Source organism: Gadus morhua, chromosome 23 (genome assembly GCF_902167405.1).
Source record: "Gadus morhua chromosome 23, gadMor3.0, whole genome shotgun sequence".
In the NCBI taxonomy this organism is placed as follows: Eukaryota; Metazoa; Chordata; class Actinopteri; order Gadiformes; family Gadidae; genus Gadus; species Gadus morhua.
In genome coordinates, this window is record NC_044070.1 from 11,007,406 (window position 1) to 11,030,640 (window position 23,235).

The window sequence follows — 23,235 nt, forward strand, 5'->3', positions numbered from 1 at the left end:
CTGCCTCGTGATTTAATGATTTGTGAAGGGAATAGAAGGGAATGGCATTGGTTCGCGGGACTTATTGAGCTCTAATGCTCAGTATAAAATATATAAAAATTAATATAAAAATGACATGTGTTCAAATGCAATAAAAACAGGTGAGAGTCATAGAGGAGGCTTAGATCTTCTGTTCTGTGTTGATTTTGAGCAAATAGGTCACATGACCTGGGAGTTATTGAGCTCTAATGCTCATATTTACAGTATAAAATATATTAAAATTAATATAAAATATTGCATGTGTTCAAATGCAATAACAAAGGAGTGTATCATAGAGCAGGCTTGGCTAAATATTATGTAGCTTTTCCTGCAATTCAGGTTAATTTAGGTCAACAACAATAACATTCTGATCTAGAATGTGGCCTGCAATGAAAAGGTAAAGGTGAAGGAATTTGAAGTGCACTGATTGTCATGTGTTTCTCAATATTAAAGGATATGCTCTCTCTGTCTTGTTTTTAAGATATGAAATATTTTTCATGCTGCTTAATAAAATGAAATATAATAAATATATCCACATCTGTAGCCTACGCTGTTTACCTGATGCTGGGATAAAAGAGGCAGGGCAGGGCTGTGTTTTTCTACTTGCCACGATGTGCACCCCTGGTTAACTTGAACTAGGAAAGGTCCACATGGATGAAACTCACTCTGTTTATACACACTAGTCCCATCTCTAGACTGTGAAAAGCGTTTGATGCTGGGATCAACCAAAAATAAATACAGGGGGGGTGCTTTTCAGGGCAGGGCTGTTTTGTTGTAGGCTACTTGCCACGATGTGCACCCCTGGTTAACTTGAACTAGGAAAGGTCCACTTGGATGAAACTCACTCTGGTTATACACACTAGTCCCATCTCTAGACTGTGAAAAGCGTTTGATGCTGGGATCAACCAAAAAGAAATACAGGGGGGGTGCTTTTCAGGGCAGGGCTGTTTTGTTGTACTTGCCACGATGATCTGTTCAGTATTAAGTAAATGGTTTGTGACAATTAATCTGACTGATTCAGATGTGTGGAGTGAGTTTCATCCAAGTGGACCTTTCCTAGTTCAAGTTAATTTTTTAAATTCCTTCTATTCCCTTCACAAATCATTAAATCACGAGGCAGCATTTCCCCCAGTGTTTGTTTGCGATATTGAGGCGAATTACAAATCATTAAATCACGAGGCAGCATTTCCCCCAGTGTTTGTTTGCGATATTGAGGCGAATTACAAATCATTAAATCAAGAGGCAGCATTTCCCCCAGTGTTTGTTTGCGATATTCCAACAGCGGAGCGGCTCAAGCGCGCTCCCGCGAGGGGGTGCTTTTCACGCCAAGGGTGCATAATACGGCACAACACCGGTAAACAAACCCCGAGAAGCCCAATCCCTACGAGAGCTCCCCGCGTTACGGCCATCCGGAGGCGCACAGAGCTTTTTGCCGTGATATTATTATACAATTATATTATACAATTATATAAAGAGCTCCGGGAGTCGCAAGCGGCAACAATCACTTTCTCCTCAATGCTGCAGTTCACCCCGGACTGCACTGCAATGGGTTGGCCGGTTGAACGCTGATTGGCTGTTACGTTACACATGTCACTCAGTGGCCACGCTGTTGAACGCCGATTGGCTGTCAGCACGCGAATGTCGCGTCAAAGTTGAACTATTTTCAAAGATTGATAGATTGCGGGGAACATAGGACCCTTTTCCAAGAAAAGGCTCCGATGTTCCCCGCTTTTCCCAAAAAGGGTCCTATGCTCCCCGGTATATTTGGCTACAGGGGAGCATAGGACCCTTTTTGGGAAAAACGGGGAACATAGGACCTTATTTTAAAAATAGGGTCAGGGAACATAGGACCCGGGGAACATAGGGATGACCCCATCCTAATAAACTATGCTAGAAGGTCACATGTGTATGTGTTAAATGTATGTCCCTATTTAATAACAGGGGGCATGGTGGTTAGAAGACAAAGAGTGGAACTTCATTTACCACACAAGAGTGAGGACAAGGGGGGCCAGGTATAAACCAGCCCAGGTAGCTCATATGCCTAACGAGGTAGTTTATGTACCTGCCAAGGTAGCTCCTATACCTGCCCACGCTTATGATAAAGCCCTGACAGATCTGCTCAACACATCTGCACATCATCCTTATGAACTATGATTGAGGGCAACACGTTTTTCTGTAAAATGTTGACCCTCTTCCTCGACTCACTGTGAAGCCCTGTCAGACGAGTGATAGTCTAGTAGTGGTCAGTGTGCCATCTGAGAGATCATAGTCCCCAGTATCTGCAGTCCTACCCTGAGCAAGATGCCCACCAACCCCTTCCTCCTTCACTCGTCTGAAGAAGCTTTGGATAATGCGTCTGGTTAATGGCTGAATAGTTGATAGTTAAATAAACATTTGAAAGAATTCACTTTTATATAGAATAACAGCAAACTGATGAGGTTATTCTGATGAATGCAAGATCATTTTATAGTTATTTTGGTGATTTTATATTCGTTAGTAATATTGAGATGATGGTGATGATGATGTTATGCTGGTGAGGTCGCGGTGGGGGTGAGGTCACGGTGGTGATGGACTCGTGTTGGTGGAGGGGGCAGCTGGGAGGGGAGCGTGCATGTGTTGATGTCAGGCAGCCAATCAAATCATCACACACGACATATGACTAACACAGGTAATGTTTATTAACCTTCAAATGTTTTGCTTTTTTTTTTTTAAACAAAGTCCATACAACCCAGTACAGTATGTTAATTTGTGTGCAGTGCCAGTCGTGGGCTAACCGTTGACAGGGAAGCGCCAAAAAACATGCTCATGCATAGATGGAAAACAAATAACAGTAAAAGACCCCAGGCAAACCCAAAGAACACACAGGTTAATACTTTATTGCTCAGTTCTATTCACGTAGGATGGAGACATGCTGCTCGAAGTTAGAGACGGGTTGGTTAAGATGGTCCCATGGCATTGTAAAAGCCCCAATCAGGCGCTATACCAATCAGGTGCTTCTACTTTTTTAAGCTCTCTAACCAGCAGGCAGTAAAGAAAAGGGATAATGGTACAAAATAAAAACAATATTAAAATCAATACCAAGAATCAAAATACTAAATATAATGAATCTATTGAAGAGTAACCATTGGAATTGCAATATTGGTTGCTCTTAAAATGAGATGAAAAAACAATTTGGTCCAGTAGACAGAGAGAGAGAGAGAGAGAGAGAGAGAGAGAGAGAGAGAGAGAGAGAGAGAGAGAGAGAGAGAGAGAGAGAGAGAGAGAGAGATGTAAAGCCAGAGGAATGACTCTCTAGTGGCATCTGGCTATACCAGCACTGCTTCCTGTGGTTAGCCCAGGAGGAGGAGTCACTTCCTGTTCCGGAGGGGCTACTTCCTGTCCAGGAGGCTGACCAGGAGGAGGAACTAATGACAGCACATGTTGTGCTCCTCCGCCTTACCGGTGACTGTCACAGACGTGAGTTGACCATCCTCCTCCGTCTCAATCCTCTCCTGGCCGTTCTCCACGATCCTACACACACAAACACACACAGACGCGCGCACACACACACACACACACACACACACACACACACACACACACACACACACACACACACACACACACACACACACACACACACACAAACAGATGAACGTTTGAATTAGCTTCATAACAATCCAACCTATGTAACTACATACGTGTATCTATATAGGTGGACAGACCGAGAGACAAACAGACTGAGACGGACAGACTGTACCTCCTGGTAGTGATCTTCCTGCCGTTGACGAACTTGGTGGAGGTTGAGACTGATTTGGCATTCGCCCCTCCCCCGCCCCCGCAGCCAAATGAGGCGATAGACCCGCCACCGATCCCCCCCAACTGCCCCAATGTGGACCCTAAGAGACAGAGAGGCAGGGTTAGAGCTCAACATCTGGGTTTGTGTTCAAACATCTGGATAGGAGTTCAACATCAGGGTTAGATTTTAAACATCTGGATAAAAGCTCTAAATCTAGGTGCAAATTTCGATGTTTAAATCTTCAATATGGTTTAAACGTTGAACAGATTTCAGTTTCATAATCTACATTAGAGTTTACCATTTAGATTAAAGGGGAACATCTAGATTACAGATTTAAGATTCAACATCTAGATTAGAGATTTAACATCTCGATTTGTTGAATCAACTGGATAAAATCTCTACCTCTGTATTCGAGGTTGATTCTGGATTAGAGTGTAACAGATGGATTACAGCTCTACATATGGAAAACATCTGGATTAGAATTTAAACATCTGGTTAAGAGCTCAACATCTGGATTAGAGTTTAACATCTGTCCCGGAGCACTACATCTATATAAGAGTTCAAAATCGTAATGTTTAACAGCTAGATTAGAGCTCTACATCTGGCCTAGAGGTGTGAGCAGACAGCGAAAGGATTGCCGTTGTGTGTGTTTGTGTGGTAGTACGTTAGTATTTACCAGAATTAAACCCTGAGCTGGAGCTGAAGCTTTGGGAGTAGGATCCGCCGGAGCTGTGGGTCAGCCCCCCATGGTGAACTCCAAGACCCCCGTGGAGGCCCCCATGACAGGAGTCATCTGGGAGGGGGGGGAAGGGGGGGGTCACAACACCGCGATTACTTATCAAACCCTGATGGACCAGCCATGAAACACACTAAGGTTAAATCTACCTGCTTTTGGGTGGAAACACACCATATACGCTCTTCAACTTCCTTTTCGAAAATCCGGTCGCATTAAACGTGGTTATATTTCTTAAATGATTGTGATGAATTTAGTAATCTATGCCATTTGTAGCTGTTACTAAAATTTGTATGGGTCGAGAAAGGGTTGAGCTTCGCTGACACTTATAGTATAATCATGTGTGGATGTGTGGAACTTGCTCCGGAAAGCAGTTGATTTTAATGATCATGTCCGAGAGAGGGTGAGGCTTCCTGTACACTTCCTGTATCCCTACGGTGTGTGTGGATGTGTGGATGTCGGTCTGAGCAGCAGTTTATTATGATGTCTGCGTCCGGTTGAGGGTTGAGCTTCCCAGTATAACGACATGGTGAACAGCGCATTTCATACACAATTCTGCTCACTATATTGCAGGGACGTTGCTAAAAAGGTATCACTAAGTTGCGCAGGGTCAAAATATGCCCTCCCTACTTCCTAAGACTCTCAGCCAAAATATGTTTTTTATAAATCTCATGGTGTTCTAATTCCAGCTGAAACAGCGGATTCATTGACTTTTTAAATTCTCGATCAAAACAAGCATTTGGAAATTCTCAGGTTTCAAACAATGACGCAAGTTGTACCAAACCTTTCACGTGTCAATTTGTATGTGTGTGTACGCCTGCAAACACACACACACACACACACACACACACACACACACACACACACACACACACACACATAGACACTAGCCCCCCTCCCTGGTGTTACTCAAGCTACTCTTGTTTTAATACAGAAGCTATTTTCGAAAGCATTCCACCAGAGTGATGTAGGTCCTCATTTCAGTCCACTGTCTGCTCTCCATATTTAGAGCTGCAGGCGCTCAGACCACATGCCTACCAACCCAGACCATGTCCACAGCACCGGCCAATCAGAGAACACGACACCAGCCAATCACTGCCCAGCAACCTACCTACAATTAGACTATCATGTTCGCAATATTAGCAATACTAATAAGTGAAGCTATTATAATAATACAATACTAACTACTATCAATTACTTTTAAACTGAAGTAGGCATACTAGCAATACTATACCTACAAGCAATAGTCATATACTATTAAACTAGCAATACAGTGTTAGCAATACAACAAAGTGAGTAACTCATTTATTACATTTCATTCTGTCAAAGCTGGTTTCAGGACTGACACTAGTTTACAATTATTACATATTAATTACTGTGTGATTGTGTTTGATTGTCTTAACCATCCCTATGTTACTTCTCAACGTTAGCGTTAACCTTGGCCTAACCCAGTTGGAAAAGGAGGGTTAGGTTTAGTTTTTGCATTCCTGGTCCATAAAGTAAGGCTTTATGACAGCGGAGAAAGGTTAACGTGTAAAATACCCCTCTGTAAGTGAGTGTGCACGTATGGCATAGCATTAAATCCATAATCACAGTGCGCGAATGCGCATTTGCAAAACTTATTTATACAGCTGTAGCACTCGGGTCTGCCTGTCATTCAGTGTGAGCTTCTTTATACACTATTCCTTATTCTTCTTATTGAGCTTCTACTGCCACCTTAAGGAATAATATAATTGTTTTTGGTGTAACGTAAGGTCTAATTCACTGCATATCAATTTGTTCTGATTCTGAACGTGCAGGAATCACACCCAACTGTTTAGACTTGCCCATACTTGTGCTTGTACAGACACGCAATACTGAGGATCAGAGGGATTCAATAGATAATTGTACAGTGGAAGCAAACAATATCAGCTGCATTTATCCGAAATAAGGCAGGTTTCATCATGATGAGATTCATGATGCACATATGTGACAGTTAGGGTAAGGTGAAAGGTACGGGTTGGTTAGAGTTTATTACAGGAGTTAAAGGTAAGAGTGAGGGTTAATTAGGGTTTATTACAGGAGTGAAAGGAACGGGTTAGTTAGAGTTTATACAGGAGTGAAAGGTAAGAGAAAGGGTTAGTTAGGGTTTATTACAGGAGTGAACGATAAGGGTTAGTTTGGTTGTATTAGATGTGTGAACGGTAAGGGTTGAGGTTAGTTTGATTTATGAACGGGGTGCAATGTTAGGGTTAGGGTTGGCGGGTTATGGTAAGTGGGTTTAGAGGCCTTACCGAAGAAATCTGCAAACGGATCCGCACCACCGAAGAAGTCCCTGAAAACGTCCTGTGGATTACGGAATGTGAAGCTGCTACTACTATAGTGAGCCTCATAGTGGCCTCCTGCAACACATACACAAGCAATAATCAATACATCAACAATACATAATGAATGATCAATACATCAACAATTCATCACCAATAATCAACATATCAACAAATACATCATGAGTAATAAATACATCAACAATACATCACCAATATTCAATACATCACCAATAATCAACATATCAACAAATACATCATGGATAATAAATACATCACCAAATACATCACCAATAATCAACAATAATCACTAGCATCATGAGAGTACAATAGGAATGGATGTGGATGTTTTAATGTTCTGACGTCATGTTGGTGTGAAGTCATGTTCAAGACGTCTTAACGTCCTACCTGAACTTCCTCCGCATCCACCGCCCATCCTGCCTGACATTCCTTCTGCTCCATAGCGGTCATACGTGGTCCTTTGGGTGACTGGGGCCAGAGGAGAGGGACTCAGCGTCAGCACGTGTTACACAAAACCCAAGGCTATCTTACAGGTGCCCATTGAATACAGGTGAATGAGATAAAAGGTAACCGGGACAACAGATAACCATGAAAACAGGTTACCTGGGCCAACAGGTATTCAGGGAAACAGGTTACCGTAGGCAACAGGTAACCAGGGCAACAGGTAACCTGGGCCAACAGGTAACCACGGCATCAGGTAATCACAACGACAGGCAACCAGGGCAACAGGTCACCATAGACAATAGGTGGCCAGGGACAATGGGTAACACCAGGAAAGCAGGTTACCAGGAAAAAGGGTAACCATGGTAACCAGCACAACGGGTTCATCTCTCACCGTCCGACAGCACCTCGTAGGCCTCTGCTAGCTCTTTGAACCTCCTCTCTGCCTCGCACTTGTTGTTAGGGTTCTTGTCCGGGTGCCATTGTAACGCCAGCTTTCGGTACCTTTGGAAAATCGGTTGTAATAAATCTGGATGTTGTCAGTATATTTCTAAATACACGATATTGTTAATGTATTCTAGAGATTGTGTCCATTCCAATCATATGGTTGTATGATGCCACAGAGGCACTGCTTTAAAACAGTTAGCAGTTAAAGCCCTGGAGAATCATCTGATCTTTTTTTAGGGTTGTAACCAAGACTACCGTAAACACACACGAGATACAAACACACAAGGAGACACAAACTCACACCCAAACATATACACACAAAAACCCTGCACATAACCTTGCAAAATGACAAGGACACTCACCCACACACACGCACATTAATGGAATGAATGCCAATAGTAAACTTACAGAGAGGGACAAACACACACTAACACACACTCACAGACACACACACATTGTTTGGGTGAACAAACACACAGCTTAACCAACAGAGAAGGACAAATAAAGACACACATGCACAAACACACAGGCTCACGCGCACCCACAGACACACACACAGTAACACACACAGCAGAGAATACATCTTGACAGAGAGCGGGTCGTGGCTCAGCAAAGTAGCTTACTGTCATGAGAACCAGTTTGATTGCTGTCTCTGTTCACTGGCTTTGTCCTAACCTCCACCTTTATATTGGCTTGTTCATCAGAATGAATAATGGGATTTGTCATGTTGTGCCAATCCTAAATAAGCATTAAGGGTTAGGGTTAGCCTAGCCCTCTATGGTCTAGATATAGGTCCCTGCCCCACAGGGCCCTAGACCACACCTGTACCACCCTTGTCATGTGCACTGTCCTCCATACAGCTCCAACAGGTTTAACAGAAGAGCTGAGGGGGTGAAGTCAGCACCCCTCAGTGGTACTTTGGCATTCCAGCTAGTTGACCCTGAGAACACGAAGGTCACCCGCATGATGTCACAAAGTAACCGTAAGCCTTGTGTGAGTGTGTCTGAGTGTGTTTACACCCGAACACAATTTGTGTTTCTGTGAGTGTATGTATAACCAAATACAATTTGTGTGTGTGTCTGTGTATCTTTATGTGGCTGTGGGTGTGTGTGTGTGTCTACATGGCCAGTAATGTTAAAATAAGACTAATTTCCTCATCGTTACCTCATCATAGAGCACCCGACAGGCAGGCAAGGCGAGCGGATAACTTACGCTCGTTTGATCTCGTCCGCCGACCCGTTCCTCTGCACTCCAAGAATTATGTAGTAGTCCACCATGCTTCTGTGGGGTGTGTGGATGGGGGTGTGGATGGGGGTGTGGATGGGTGCCCTGCGTCAGAAGTTAGGCTCCTCCTCTGGGCTCTACAAATGGAGAGATAGCGGAGCTACGTTAGTGACACAGTGAGATTAGCGGTGCGTGCGGTGAAGGGACTGTGGCTAGGAGCGCTGTTAGCGCGGTGTTAGCGCTACGTCCCTTGGCAACGGTGGAGGAGAGGGCATCTTAATATGAGTGTGGAGGGGGGGGGAGCATAGGAATGGAGAAGCTTTCGGCGGGACAGTCAGGTTACATAATGGCTCTGAGAGGGACAGCGCTATGCTGGCCTGGCCTTGATGCACAGCTTCAGACACTCAGATCTGATGAGTGTATGAGAGTATTAATACACATGACATTATCAAGACACGTGACAGGAAGGACAGCTGCTGCTTGTTTGTCTTGTTTTTAATATTTTGAGCATGTTGCACAACGATAACATGCTACGTCACACGCGGCTGTTGCTTTGTCGCCCGTGCACATCGCATGGAATGACCATGTGGTGCATTTGATCATGAAAGAAAAACTGTCTGCCCTTGACTTAGAAGAAGACCTCAAGGCGCAAGGAAGCTAAAAGTTTGGTGATTGTTTTTTGATGTATTTACATACTTTAAAGATAGCTTGTCGAAGTAATGGAAGATCCAACGCTCGAAAATCATTTAAATTCTAACGGCTATCTCCTGGGGATATTTCAATGCTCGGAGGTTATATTAGCAAAGTATTAGATTATACTATGCTTTTAGAATGCATTTCAGTACTATAAGGATTCCTTGACCAGATTAAACATTGTCGTGTTAATTGCTTGTGAGGACTTAAGACACGTAAGGACCATTGAAGCATTTGAGGAGCAAACAACGTTGAGTGTATCAGTGTGAGTCGGGTTGAAGATAAGATAACCATGTTCAACTGGTGCACATTTTGTTCAGAACTTTGCGCTATTATGATTGTTGATCAAATTAAAATAATATAACATTTGTTCTATCCAACTATTTATATGCAGATGCAACTGTTGTTCGGATCCCACTAGCACCAGAACAATTCCGTCAGATCTGAAAGACAGATTTAGCCATACAGCTAACACCCAGGAAACAACCAGAGAACTAGTTCAGCTTGCTAAATATAACCTGTGACCTTTGCTGCCCGAGACTGCTGGTGAATAAATTAAAGCTTTGTTTTGATATGTGTTAGGATGGGTTGCTACTAGTGTTTTTGTCATTGGGTGTTAGGTTAGTTACTATAAATTCAAATTATACTTCAAATAGTCTTATTTTGATGATTACAAGAAAAACAGAACAACCCATTTTTTCCCTAGCATGTCACTCTCTGGGGCAGGCGGTTGCTGTTATTTTATTTAGCAGTGGCAGACATATGTGTTGTTGTTGAGAAGGCCTACGCAGCGCTCCTCTGCACGCCATCGTATTCACCCCGCCAGCTATCTAAAATAAACAGATCAGGATTCACCAAAGACTTCTCCTACCTCGATTACAAATATGAGATAAGACTATATAAAATCCCACAAATATAAAGTATGGAAATCCCACATGTAAAGTGTAAAAAGAAAAACAATGATTGACTGTAGGTATGCTTACAGACTGAACTCTCTGGTAGTACTAAGTACCTTCTCCTACGCCCACTCCACTCGTCTGAGATATGCAATCAACTTTGAAGAAAACAATATGGGCACAGTGTGTGTTTCTGTGTATCTTGCAATGTATGTGGCACAATGTTTGTGAATGTGTGTGTGTGTTTGTTTGTGTGCATATCACAAAGAGCTTGTATGGCCTGTGTATAGTTTGTAGTCTCTTTGTGTGTGCGTGAATTGTGTGTGTGTGTGTGTGTGTGTGTGTTTGTGTGTGTAGGTGTTCTCGCTCTCTTTGTTGTCTGAAGCATTCCGCACACAGTGTTTGTTTGTGTGGGTGTGTACGTGTGTGTGTGTGTGTGTGTGTGTATGTGTGTGTGTGTGTGTGTGTGTGTGTGTGTGTGTCTTTTCACTCAGAACACAAGAGTGTCCTGATGAAAAGCGCCCTCAGAGAGAGAAATGTGGGTCAGCCATTACCCACAATGCTTCAGTGCGTACCGGCTCTGAGAAGCCAACAGAACAGAACCAGGCATCACCTGTCTCTGAGACCAACACACAGGGCCTCAAACAACAGGCCACACTGGGATGAATAGAACATTCTTCTCCAACATCATGTTGGAGAATACTGTTGTTGATGTTGTTGATAATGTGCCTATATTGGATTGTAACCACATTGCTGACCCATAAAGTAAGCCTTTGCAATTTGACTATTTTTAAAAATTGAACGGTCAAAGTTAATATCAAACAGATTTAAAAAGTAGGCTACCCCAACAGCTCCACTTGTTACCAGCCAATGCTCCCACACTCTGGAAACGCCTACCACTCCACATACGCTCTGCCCTATCCCTGGCAATGTTCAAAAAGGCCCTCAAAAAAGACCATTGAGTGCAAAAGCAAAATAACGTCTTAATTTCCGAATTGGAAAGCTGCACGACGTTGACAGCTAGCACCATTGCGGAAAAAGCATAATGTATAGGCCTACCTTAAAGCAATGTTATCAACGCAATAAGCATTGTTTGATAATGGCCTGCGCAAGGTACGTATCTTTAAATATATTAAATATAAAGCAAACGTTTACAATAGAAAATAGCTGTTCTGGACTCACCTGCAGTTTAAAGTAAAGAGCTGCAGCGGTGGCTGAAGACCAGAGCGCCTAGAAGATGTGTTGATACGCTGAGAAAAGTAGTTCTCTTGGTTCGACAATAGGCCGACTGTACTATTATAAGTCAGAGTTTCTTACTAGGGAGGTGAAACTTTCTTTTTTTTCTAGGTTGAATATAGGTTTTGTTTAAAAAAGCGGTTAATTATGTTGTGTTTACCATTTCGCCAATTGTGGGTCGATTCCGTTATGGGTCGTGTTATAACACGACCGAATGGTTCTTTGTCGAAAATGGGTCAAGTGATGACATCACGTCCATCCATGTTACCTTGACCTGGACCCTGGTCGTCAAACATTTGGTTGGGACAACTATCCTCAGAAACAGTCCTATCCTCGGAGCCGATCCCCGTGTCAACACACCTGACAGCAGGAATGCGATTCTGAAAGCAGCTATCGGGAAGCTTCTCCTCCCTGTACTCCCTGTCGTTAAAAGATAAGCAGCGAACTCTGGTGCGCACCGTATCACCTGAAGGGGTTCCTCAGGGCTCTGCCTCTGGCTCCCACAAAGTTACAGAACTGAGGGAGGTTGTTGAATAAATGCATTGCTTACTAATGTTGGGAACATCATTGTAGTGCCAAAACCGAACTTGTTCACTCGCCTCTGGTTCCGTAAACACTGTGTCACCCGAACAGGGGAGGTCATTTAAACACCTGCCCATCAAGGCTGAAATATAGTTTTAAGTTGTTTTTCACTCGTTAGGGTATGCTGATACTGCAACTCAAGTAGTATATGTTGTTGATGCATTTATTGGGACTAGGAGATAACACTAATAAACTAATTATTACATATTATCATGATGACCATATTGAAGAAGAAGCGGTTAGAGAGCGACGCAGACACCAGGGAGATCAACTGACGCGACTGCGAAGCGGACAGTGGCGCTAGATGGATCAGCCTATAAGCAGAAGAAAATACCTTAACATCAAACAACATCACGTTACCGTGCAGTAAAACGTACCTGTTCAAGGGGAAAGTCTCAGGGAGCGCTGCGTCTTGTGGAGTCGCTTCTCAGCGGGGTTCTTATAACGGCTCACCGCTGCGCGCCGCCAAGTCGCTCAGTGCAGAAGCGGTACTGCGCATGTCCCGAGATATCTTAATCTCCTCCTTCTCCCAAACGTGTTGTTAGACAATCCTTGTTTTTCTTTCCCTTGTTAATCAAATGTAGCCTACTTCTGCCAACTTTGTTGGACTGTTCTCTTGAATTTGTAGAAACACGCGTCCTCTGCGTTCCGGCCTGTTGCGCCATCGTCTGGCCGCCGAGAGAGGCGCAAACATCTCTGGAGGAAGTATCGACATTATTATTGTTAACGTGAGACACGACGCTGAAGTTGGCATCCGATTCGCAGCATCCGATTCGGCTTGAAAACCACTTAGAATCTTCAAATCGGTCCTGATTGAAAACCACTACACCTAGACTCTTCAAAGTCTAGTCTAGGTGTAGTGGTTTTCAACCAGGACCCGTTCTAATGCAGTCTGGACCCCTAAAAAGCATTAAAATGAGCCTGTATTGCATTTTCACAAATAGAAAAAAAGGTTTCACAAATCTGTAACTATGTTTATTATAATGTATAGCCTCACTGTGATAATTTAGTCCAGATTTGAAGAGTCTAGGTGTAGTGGTTTTCAATCAGGACCGATTTAAAGTGGACCAGCTGCTGAATCGGATGCTGCGAATCGGATGCCAACTTCAGCGTCGTACAGGACGACTAGTCCTGATCAATCGAAATCATCGAAGTGCTGGAATGGGGATTAGAAGATGAGAGACTCTTGTTAAACTTGAATTATTTCTGAATCCAATATTTGACAAACTATAGGCCTAGGCCTCTTAATTTACAAATAGGCCTACTGGGCAGAAACGAATGAGCTCACATGTTAATAATGTGGATAAAGTTATTAGGGAATTATCCACTTGCTCAGGTTAATTACGACTGTAAAGTCGGGCGGGTCATTTCAGTTTTAAGTGAAACGAAGAAATTGCCCGCCATTGATTTGAAAGAGAAGGACGTCTCGGCCGGAGCGCGCGCCAGGCAGCGGGTACGAGTCGAGATGATAGATGTCTATTAATTATAGAAGACATTATGGCGGTCAATAACCAATTAAAATCGCAGCGCAGAGCCCTTCTTTAATCACATCCTCAACCCCAATGGATAGTAAGAAAAGATAATCACATCCCGCCGCCATCAACATCATCACCATCACCACGGCTGATACCGCTAGTGTAAATGATTACAGTCTTATCCGACACGACATTCCACTTTCCTCTGGCGATGTTTGACTGAACGTGCTTAACGTTTCATGACATCTTGATAGGCAATAAAATGAAACAAATCAAAACGCCAAGCCCTTCACTGCTGAAAATATGAACGGATCGATTTCGGCTCAGATGGCAGACCTGCCATCTGGTGCCCTGGTGTTTTACCTAAAGTGATTATAACCGACATGAAATGAAGTTCTAAAATAAAGTTGCCCTTCCTTCATCGTACAATTCATTTATTTATCCAATGCAATTATTTATCCAGTCAATTACAATCGGCAAGATTAAAAATTAACGGTGCTAATTTATTTAAGTAAAGCATAACGATCAGACCGCAAGATGGCGGTAGTGTCTGATTTATCAGATTCATGACCAGCGCGAATATGAATTGGCGTTTAAGTTGAGCATTAGAGAAGACCATTAACATTATGATGATCATCACCATGCTCAGATGTATGGTTATAATTAACCCTAATCTCAACTTCCTCCCTAAATTAGACTGCCTCAAAACTTTCATCCGAGACAGGAATTGGATGACACGGCGGGCGGGTCCAATGTTCTCTTAAAGTGCAGTCCACCTTTACAAGAGCTGTTGCTGTTGACTGTTCAGATAAATAAAGCTAAAAGCTTCAATTAGTTATTAAGAGGACGATGAGCGATCTAAAGTATAGCGCACAGACACACAGTGATTCATAGCATCCTGCATTAACTTTGTCAGATAGAATTCATCACGGCTAATAGTCCGAAATAAATCTTGTAGTAATTGAGATGAACGCCTCATTTCAGAGACAGCTCTGCTTTTTAAGACCCAATTACCACTCAGTTTCCCTGGCTGGTATACAGGCCGGAAGGGAGGGAGGAGAGACGGAGGAGAGAGGGAGGACAGGAGAGAGCTGAGGGAGAAAGAGGGATGGAGGGACAGAGAAGAGAGGGAAGGATGGATGAGCGATAGAGGAGAGGGATGAAGGGAGAGAAGGATGGAGCGAAAGAAGAGCGGTTGGGACGAGGGATGAGAAGAGAGGGATGGGGGAGGGATGAGAAGAGAAGGATGGGGGATGGGGGAAGAGGGGATGGAGGAGAAATAGAGGGAGAGAGAGAGGGATGGAGCTGGTCCAAGCAGGATAGCATCTTTCCGGGACTGGAGCGCGCTAGAGGGCAGGCAGATTTATGAGGGAGCCACCTTCTTAATTTGTGCATGTGGTAATGCACGGCGGGGCAGAGCTGCGGTGCCCAGCACTCCTTAACTGGATGTTTCTTTAATTATATGTCAGAGGCCACAAAACTCAGCCGCGTGTCCCCACAAAGTCCACTTTTATCAGCAGATTGTAGCTTCGCACTAGCCAGGGCGCACAGAAACACACCGGGCGCAGGGATTGCAAAACAATTGGGTTTATTCATCGATATTCACTCCGTCGGTACACAGATCCTGCTCATCAACGCCGCCAAAGGAAACCGTAGATGCGGAGAAACCATAGGGACATGAAGCATAACGAAAAGAACAAGAACACAAAATAACTGTACAATTACTGATTAAATGTTCCATACAAGACTTCCTGTAAACATGTACATATTCACACATCCATAACAATCCTCGTCCACACGTCTCTCTTCCTGACGGGGGGGGGGGGGGGGGGGGGGGGGGGGGGGGGGGAGACGTGTACCGGAGGACACGTTTTCACACACACGTAGCTGTTCATTATAACCACCGGCCCGCCGACCGGTCGGGGCTGAACGACGATGAAGAGGGTCCAGAGTGTAGATTGTGTCCGGTCCCTCTCTGACGGCGCGTCGGCAGGACGGCCGGAGGGGCTGGAGGTCTCCAGACGTGGCACCTTCGTCTGCCTCTACCACATGATGCTGGGGCACGGTTTGCGACCGTCCTCCATATTTAGGCGGATAACGTTCCGGCTCGTTGGCTCCGGGGAAAGAAAGACGCATTCTGTAGGGTGTTATAGGTCTGTAATAGTCTGCTTTAAATGCGTAGAAGCAAAGAAAATAAACATTTAAAGTTATTTAAAAGTCTATACAATTAAAAAAAGGGTCTAGTGTGCCACCGGTAAGCAGCACCAGTCCTGCTCAGAGGCCGCCTACAGGAGCGCCTCCTTCTGAGTGGGGCTGTCGCTAGGGGTGTTTGGATTCTTTTTTACTGTTGTGTTACTCTTCATCCCCCTCAGACCCTGCTGCAGTCCGCACACACATACACACACACGCACACACACACCTTACCCCCCCCCTCCACACAAACACACACACGCACACGCACACACACGCAGTGTCCTAGGCAGCTCATTGTGCATCATCGCGTTTCTCTTCTTTCCTTCTTTTTTTTTTTTTTACCCACCCAGGGCCTACTCAACCACCCCCTCCCCCCACCCACCTGGACCCCCCCCCCCCCCCCACCCTCCTCAGCTGAGCTCAAAGCCAGCGGAGGACTCGATGGCGTACAGCAGCTTGTTCCTCATCAGGTTGGCGTCGCAGAACTCGGGCAGCTTCAGCAGGTTCATGCAGGTGCTGGCGGTGGGAAGGCGCTCCAGGTCGTTGCCCCCGTTGTGGATGCAGAACGCCGGGTACAGCTCCTGGGAACACACGCCACGAGGCACAAAGTTAGACTCAGGCCCACCACAAACACACACACTCACCTCGTGTCCCCAGCAGGGACTAAAACAGCCAAACTGTCCGGCTGTTGAAAACAGCCTGAATAAGTGCCTCAAGACCTGTTAGCCATCATCACAACGGCCCAAAGCTCCATCACCGCCAGGCTCCATCAGGGATGGGAGGGGAAAGACGGACATTAAGTGGGAGGCTAATAGAGTGTCAGAATAAATTCACAGGATGGTTAGCCCCCCCCAATCTCATCTCCAGTCCCCCCTCCCCTACCCCTTGATCATGTTGCTAATCTGGCGTTTTTTTTTTTTTCAGATGAAGTCTTGCAGGGATCTGCCTGTGTTGGAAAAGTCAGAGTAGTTGGGCGGAGAACGCTGCACACGCTGCGCTGATCGAACCCCAACGTCACGCTGCCATCTGCTCCCTAAACCTGACGCTTTAAGAGCGCAAACGAGCAATTGTGCGCCAAGTGTAACCGGGGCTCTTAGGCCGGCGGGGGTAGGGTTGGTTCTCCGTGTCGCCGCTGCCCCCCCCCCCCCGCTCAACATTTCCAAGGGGCCTGGGCCGTAATGACCCCCATTCCTCTGCCAATTACCGTATTAAAGTATCATTGCTTATTGAGGAAGTGTCATTAGCCGAGCCGTCGCCTGGACAAAACCCAACCAGGAGAAAAAGGGCGTTTCCATCATCTTTTTTAAATGGCTTCCCGTGACAGAACTATCGCTCCTCTGAAGGGATGGAGCGCCCTCGCCGACAGCTAATTAAGGCTTGGCTGGCGCAGAGCGGGGACCAGGTCAACAGGCCGCCTTCCCCACAAATCACCTCCCCTCCCCCCCTCCTCCTCTTCCTCCTCCTCCTCCTCCCCCTCTTCCTCCGGGAGGAGGAAGAGGGGGAGGAGGAGGGGGAGGGGGGGGGGAGGAGTAGGGAGGGAGGCGCGCCGCACTTTTCTCCAAAGTCAAATTCATTAAAGGAGACGGAAGGGAGGCAGTGAAACGGGGCTTTTAGCAGAGTTTGGTGCATCCATTACGTCGTCGTCCCTCCCGTCTAATGAGAGTAATAAAGAGTACTAAAACCAATCATATGACGATTACAGTTTCCGCCCGGTGCCACGCAAAGACACATAAACTGGCTAATGGCTCCCAGGAACACTTTCTGCTGTCCTCCTCGCAACCAAAGAAAAAATAAATAACACTCCAGGTGTCCCAACCGAAGCCAGATGAAGGAGAAAAACTCTTATCAGTAAGTAATGCTACACAAATCCGGCCTCCATCACCGCTGGAATGTTTTTCACAGGAAATGACTCGTTTCTGTCGTGTCAAACAGAAGGCGAGATTCTGAAAGTTCAACCAGCGGTCGGGGTTCTGAAATGGTAATATTTACCCAGGCCGAGACTTAACAGAATAAAAGCCCTTTAACAGAAGCAGGTCATGAACTGATAAGGCCCCGGCTGGCCGGCTGTTCTTATCGCGCCTTTAATTTGAAAATGATCATCAGAGCGCTGTTATCAGGGCCGGTGTTTTCATTACAGCACCATTAGCACAGAGGACAGCTCTGTATCCTGAGTCAACCTGCCCACCTGGCCATACCAGGTCACTTCCTGGGTCAAACGTTGACAGAACTCCCTCAACTCATGGGACCGGTCTAGTCCGGGGAGAGCTCGTGGGTCGAGGCTACAGCTAACAAAAACGAAGTGAAAAGGAGACGAGGATGGATCGACTAGAGGAGAGAAGAAGAGAAAGGAGGGAGTTTACCTTGAAGCCGAACAGCGGAGGTCTGGAGCAGCTGGTGACGAAGAGGAGCAGCTTGCGTTTCTCCTCGTCCGTGAAGCCCTCCACCACCTCCCAGAAGGTCTCGATGACCGGATGGGTGGCAGTGTAGCCGCCTGGGGTCAGGAGACAAGAGCACCTCACGTCATATACTCTAGACCGCCGTCTCAAAGTAGGGCTCACGAACCCGTTGGAGGTCATAGGGTCAGGACTCGATGGCGTGAAGAGGAATATTTTTAAAAGCACTATTAAAAATAGTGGTGCAAGGGTCCCTGCAGTACCCATGGGGACCACTATGGGGGCCGCAGCACAAAGGTTGGGAATCGCAAAGACGTTTGACTCGTCTTTGTTTATTGCAGTTATCGGTCATGGGGTGTTAAATGCATGGAAGTTGAGACAACAACACTCATCTTTCTTTAGGGGAAACCAAGAAGGACAAATGCCGGCGAACATCGAAACACTCACCCGAGTAGTTGGTGAACTTCTTCAGGTCGTCCAGACAGATTGGCACATGGGCCCCGGAAATCAGCACCTGCAACACGCGCGCGCACACACACACACACACACACACACACACACACACACACACACACACACACACACACACACACACACACACACACACACACACACACACACACACACACACACACACACACACACACACACACACTTAATCTCCTACTGGTTCTACATGGTTGTTCCAGTGTACTACTGGTTCTACGTGGTTCTTGGTGTACCTGGGTGTACTACTGGTTCTACGTGGTTCTTGGTATACCTGGGTCTACTACTGGTTCTACGTGGTTCTTGGTGTACCTGGGTCTACTACTGGTTCTACATGGTTCTTGGTGTACCTGGATCTCTTGCTGGTCGAACATGCGCAGCCACTCCAGGTTGACCACGTTGGCGATCCCCTGGCGGAAGGCGAGGCAGTGGGCTCGGATCTGCTTGTTCAGCCGGTAGTCCGCCACCAGGTGGATGTAGGCGATCCGATTGGCCGTGGTCACAGGTATGTCCTTCCCCCCCAGCTTCAGCTCAACCACCTAACACAAAACATTCAGAAACATTCAGTTTGAGAATAAAAAACAACCTCCAAAACATTCAGACTACAAACATTGTTAGAGTTCTCTGACTCCCAGGGAAAAGGTTATGCCAGGGTTAGAGATGTGTCCAAGCAGGGCTAGTCATGTGTTCTTGGTGAAGGTGTTTCCAGCCTACTGAAGTGGAGGATGCTGTGTTGGCTGATTATGTGCTAATGTAGCAGAATGAGCCGTTATCTTGTTCCCGCCGGGCCACGGCCAGGCCAGCTGCTCCCAGGTGTGTGCCTAATCTCCCACTAATTGTTCCCCCTATCATGTTTACCCTCACTCCCCCCAGCGCTCCTGAGGTTGTTTGAAGAGGACCTAATAGGAGACGCACGGCAAACAGCCGGAGGCAGGGGAGCGGGGGTGAGGGGGCAGCCGCAGACCCCCGGCTGTTTGGGAGAAGTGTTTGATGCGTGTGAAAACCGTGGAACTGTGCGTGTTTGGTTGAAAGAGGAAAGAGAGACAGAGTATGTCAGTGTGTAGAGGTGGGTTTGTGTCTATGTTGAGGGGTGGGTGTGGGTCTGTATATGTGTGTTTAGGGGGGGGTAGGGGTGTTTGTAGGGCCCTGGATGAGAGCGGAGGACGTGCTCGGGAGCGGCTAGTCTGGTCTGTCAGGCGTGAGGACGATTAACGAGCTGGAAAATCAACAGCAACTCTACGTGCTCTATCTCTCTCGTGTGTGCGTGTTTTAGAGAGCGAGAGCGAGAGCGCGCGAGAGCGAGAGAGAGAGAGAGAGAGAGAGAGCGAGAGAGATCAACCAGCAGAAGCAGCAGACCTGAGCTTCTCCCAGGTCGTTGTTGACGATGGTGAAGTTGAGGCCCAGCTCCTCCACGTCCCCCTCGTAGCTCTTGAGGAACAGCAGGTTGCGGTACATCTCGGGGTCCAGGGAGGCCAGGTGGTGGATGTCCACCTCAGCACTGGTGCCCAGCAGCTTGGACAGGAAGAAGCTGGCGAAGGGCAGCTCCACCAGCATGTTCTCGTACAGAGCCTGGACACAGAGAAAGACACATTTTTAAAGATGAAACTTCTAAATAGTTGTTGGATACAAGTTACAACGTTTTACTTCACATCGCCACACATTAAATATCTTCCCATCCGATTTAAAGTACTTTAGAGAACTAGAAGTGTAAAGTAATAGTTTAAGTACATTTAAGTAGTTTTAATTAGTTTGACATTTGGCTGACATTGAGTAGACTGAATCAGAACACAACAAGATATAAACAGCGGCAATATATCATCTATTTTCTATTAGTCAACCAACGGCTATAAAAAAAAACACACACACACACACACATCGACCAAAAGCAATAAAACAGCCACATAACTCAGTCTCCAAGAACACAAGCACAATTTGGTAACCTTTCCAGACGGGTGATTCATTTAAAATCTTTCAACTTTCCCTTGGCTTTCAACAAGCTCTGGGCACTGTTTTCACAACTGCCACTGCACTGTATAATAGACGGGGTGTAATACTTATATATACTAAGCCATTTAGCAGGAGTCTTTACCCAAAATGAATCCAGAAACATGTGATCAGGGAGCAGGAAGGAGTTAGGAGTCATCTTGCCCTAGGATGCTTTACAGGTAGGTTGTGGACAGTGGGGATTGAACCCAAAGCCTTTCAGCTGGGAGTCAAACAACCTGACAACAAATATCCTGCTCCCAATATACATTTGTATTTATGATGCATTTAAAATCTGAATATAACAGATGTAGATTAACTTATTCAGAGCTCTGATTGCAGCCTGAATCACACAGGATCCAAAAGACTCCTGAAACCTGGTAGTGATGAGATCTTAACTCCCCAAGAGCGGGCCATCTACGACCCCCTGTTCCTCGCGGGGGCTGAAACTTTAACCACGCCTCCCCCTCACCTTGACCCCATGGTGGTGGCGGGGGGGCAGGTGAGTAATAAAGGCAGCAGCTAATGCACTGGAACAGGGAAAAAGCGCTGGCCGGGACATTAAAATATCCACGTCTTTATAAATGATAGGCTGAAAACACTCTGCACATCAGCTAAATGGATTATAAATCTAGAGCATTTCCATAATGCATCTTAAACACACAGCCGCACATAAATCTCCCCTATTTTCTAAACACAGGTTAATTGCACAACATCAACCACGCTCAGTTTTTTATGCAAAATAATCCACTTAGCATTTCTCTTCGGGCCGCTAGCGTCGCCCAGCATATTGCCGGGGGGCCGTCAACACCGCTCTGCCAGGAAGAGAGAGACCTGTAGCCAGGGGGCTTCACCGCGCCACCCGCCTTATTTACGGCTGTTTATTGCCAGAAATCGTGCCAAAATGACTTGAGCAGGAAGGAAATAAATGTGGCGGGCGGGAGGTTTTAATAAAAGTGAGTGCCGCGCGGATGCCGTTAAAGAGAACGGCGGCAGCGGCAGGTGAACGCCGGGCGGCAGGTGTAGCCGTTAGCTGCCAAATAAAGTCTTTCATTTACAACATTAAGTATCAATAAAGATCTAATGCCTTTCAAACCGTATAACTATCAGTCAGCGGGGGAGGGATCTGCTCTTAAAAGGGAGAAGTCCTGGTGGGTACACGACAGAGCCGGCCGAACCTCACCTTCTAACGAGAGCGTCATGTCACGTGACAGGAAGTGACAGCAGGAAGTGGCAGGCGGGGTCGGGAATCGAGGGTTTTAAATCTGGTGGACGGGCAGAAGAAGAGGGATGCGGTGCAGCTCCTCCAGCAGTCAATCCCATTCCAGAGAGTACCCCGGTCTCTCAGCCTGCCAGTCATACATCACCCCCACAACAATGGCACGCCTCCGACATTAATTAACTATATTAATCTCCCGGCTCCCAGGAGCCCTCGCTCTCCCTTGCTCGCCCAGCGGTGATGCAATCCCAATCCATATAAAGGCTTCCTCTCATCCAGCCCATAATGGCACTAAACAAACATCAATACAGCCTCAAACGGCCACTCACCGTATTTATGGACCAAGAGGAGCTTAGGGAAGGGTTCATTGAAAGTCATATTCTAATTAATACCGTCGCTGCCTAATTGACTGGCCATTAACGGCTTGGAGCTTAGACAGTGTGTGTGTGTGTGCGTATGTGAATGTGGGCCTGTGTGTGTGCGTGTGTGTGTAAATCTGGGGATGGTCAGGTGGTCAGGTGGCGAGTGGAGTGTCCTGGGCACCAGTGGACTGCAGAACAGATCAAAATGCTATTACCACGTGCTTTGGCTTCTTATTTATGCCCTGTCTGCGCGGGCCGGCTGATTTAGCACCCAGCAAATGCAATCACTACACAAACAAGCAGCAGGAATCATCGGCTAATGGAAGGGCTAATTGAGAGGTGACCGCTTGTCACATGTTGGTATGACGGTGTGTGGTAAACAGCCACCAGCAGCTGGTGCATTAAGGATGATTTAAAGACATTAGGCGGCTGATAAATAACGTGCATCGCGGAAGGAGCCGACAGAAAAACAATCGCATCAATAGCAGTCTGCAGGTCCTTAAAACAACAAGATCAGGTCCAGCGTCTGAGTCACCACAGTGACATGAGCTCCACATACCTTATCCACATATCCTATCCATCCAGGACTACAGTAACACTGAGCTCCTCATACCTTAGTAATATCAGAACCATCCTGGACTACAGTACCACTGAGCTCCAAACTTAATAATATCAGAACCATCTTATAGTACAGTAACACTTAGCTCCTCATACCTTAATAATATCAGAACCATCCTGGACTACAGTACCAC

The 23,235-nt window shown here is 46.0% G+C and overlaps 2 protein-coding genes across 6 annotated transcripts in view; both read right to left on the minus strand.

Moving 5' to 3' along the window:
* dnajb6b (DnaJ heat shock protein family (Hsp40) member B6b) overlaps nucleotides 1-12,876 on the minus strand; it is an 18,509-nt gene extending 5,633 nt beyond the window's left edge. Inside the window, exons 1-8 of one of the 2 annotated variants that reach the window (XM_030348861.1) lie at nucleotides 12,750-12,876; nucleotides 8,954-9,102; nucleotides 7,689-7,798; nucleotides 7,241-7,321; nucleotides 6,803-6,910; nucleotides 4,473-4,589; nucleotides 3,758-3,896; nucleotides 3,458-3,528 (exon numbers count right to left, since the gene is read on the minus strand). In XM_030348861.1, coding sequence (XP_030204721.1) covers nucleotides 3,458-3,528; nucleotides 3,758-3,896; nucleotides 4,473-4,589; nucleotides 6,803-6,910; nucleotides 7,241-7,321; nucleotides 7,689-7,798; nucleotides 8,954-9,018 — 691 coding nt within the window. In that variant the 5' untranslated portion in view covers nucleotides 9,019-9,102; nucleotides 12,750-12,876. Of the gene's footprint in view, nucleotides 1-3,457; nucleotides 3,529-3,757; nucleotides 3,897-4,472; nucleotides 4,590-6,802; nucleotides 6,911-7,240; nucleotides 7,322-7,688; nucleotides 7,799-8,905; nucleotides 9,103-12,749 lie in introns of those variants that run through there. The other variant, XM_030348862.1, reaches the window with a different exon arrangement.
* A 2,542-nt stretch (nucleotides 12,877-15,418) lies between these two features.
* ube3c (ubiquitin protein ligase E3C) overlaps nucleotides 15,419-23,235 on the minus strand; it is a 31,565-nt gene continuing 23,748 nt past the window's right edge. For all 4 annotated transcript variants that reach the window (XM_030348773.1, XM_030348775.1, XM_030348772.1 and 1 more), the window contains exons 20-24: nucleotides 20,276-20,488; nucleotides 19,270-19,458; nucleotides 18,881-18,947; nucleotides 18,401-18,531; nucleotides 15,419-16,621 (exon numbers count right to left, since the gene is read on the minus strand). In XM_030348773.1, the coding sequence (XP_030204633.1) occupies nucleotides 16,451-16,621; nucleotides 18,401-18,531; nucleotides 18,881-18,947; nucleotides 19,270-19,458; nucleotides 20,276-20,488 (771 nt within the window). In that variant the 3' untranslated portion in view covers nucleotides 15,419-16,450. The remainder of the gene's footprint in view (nucleotides 16,622-18,400; nucleotides 18,532-18,880; nucleotides 18,948-19,269; nucleotides 19,459-20,275; nucleotides 20,489-23,235) is intronic.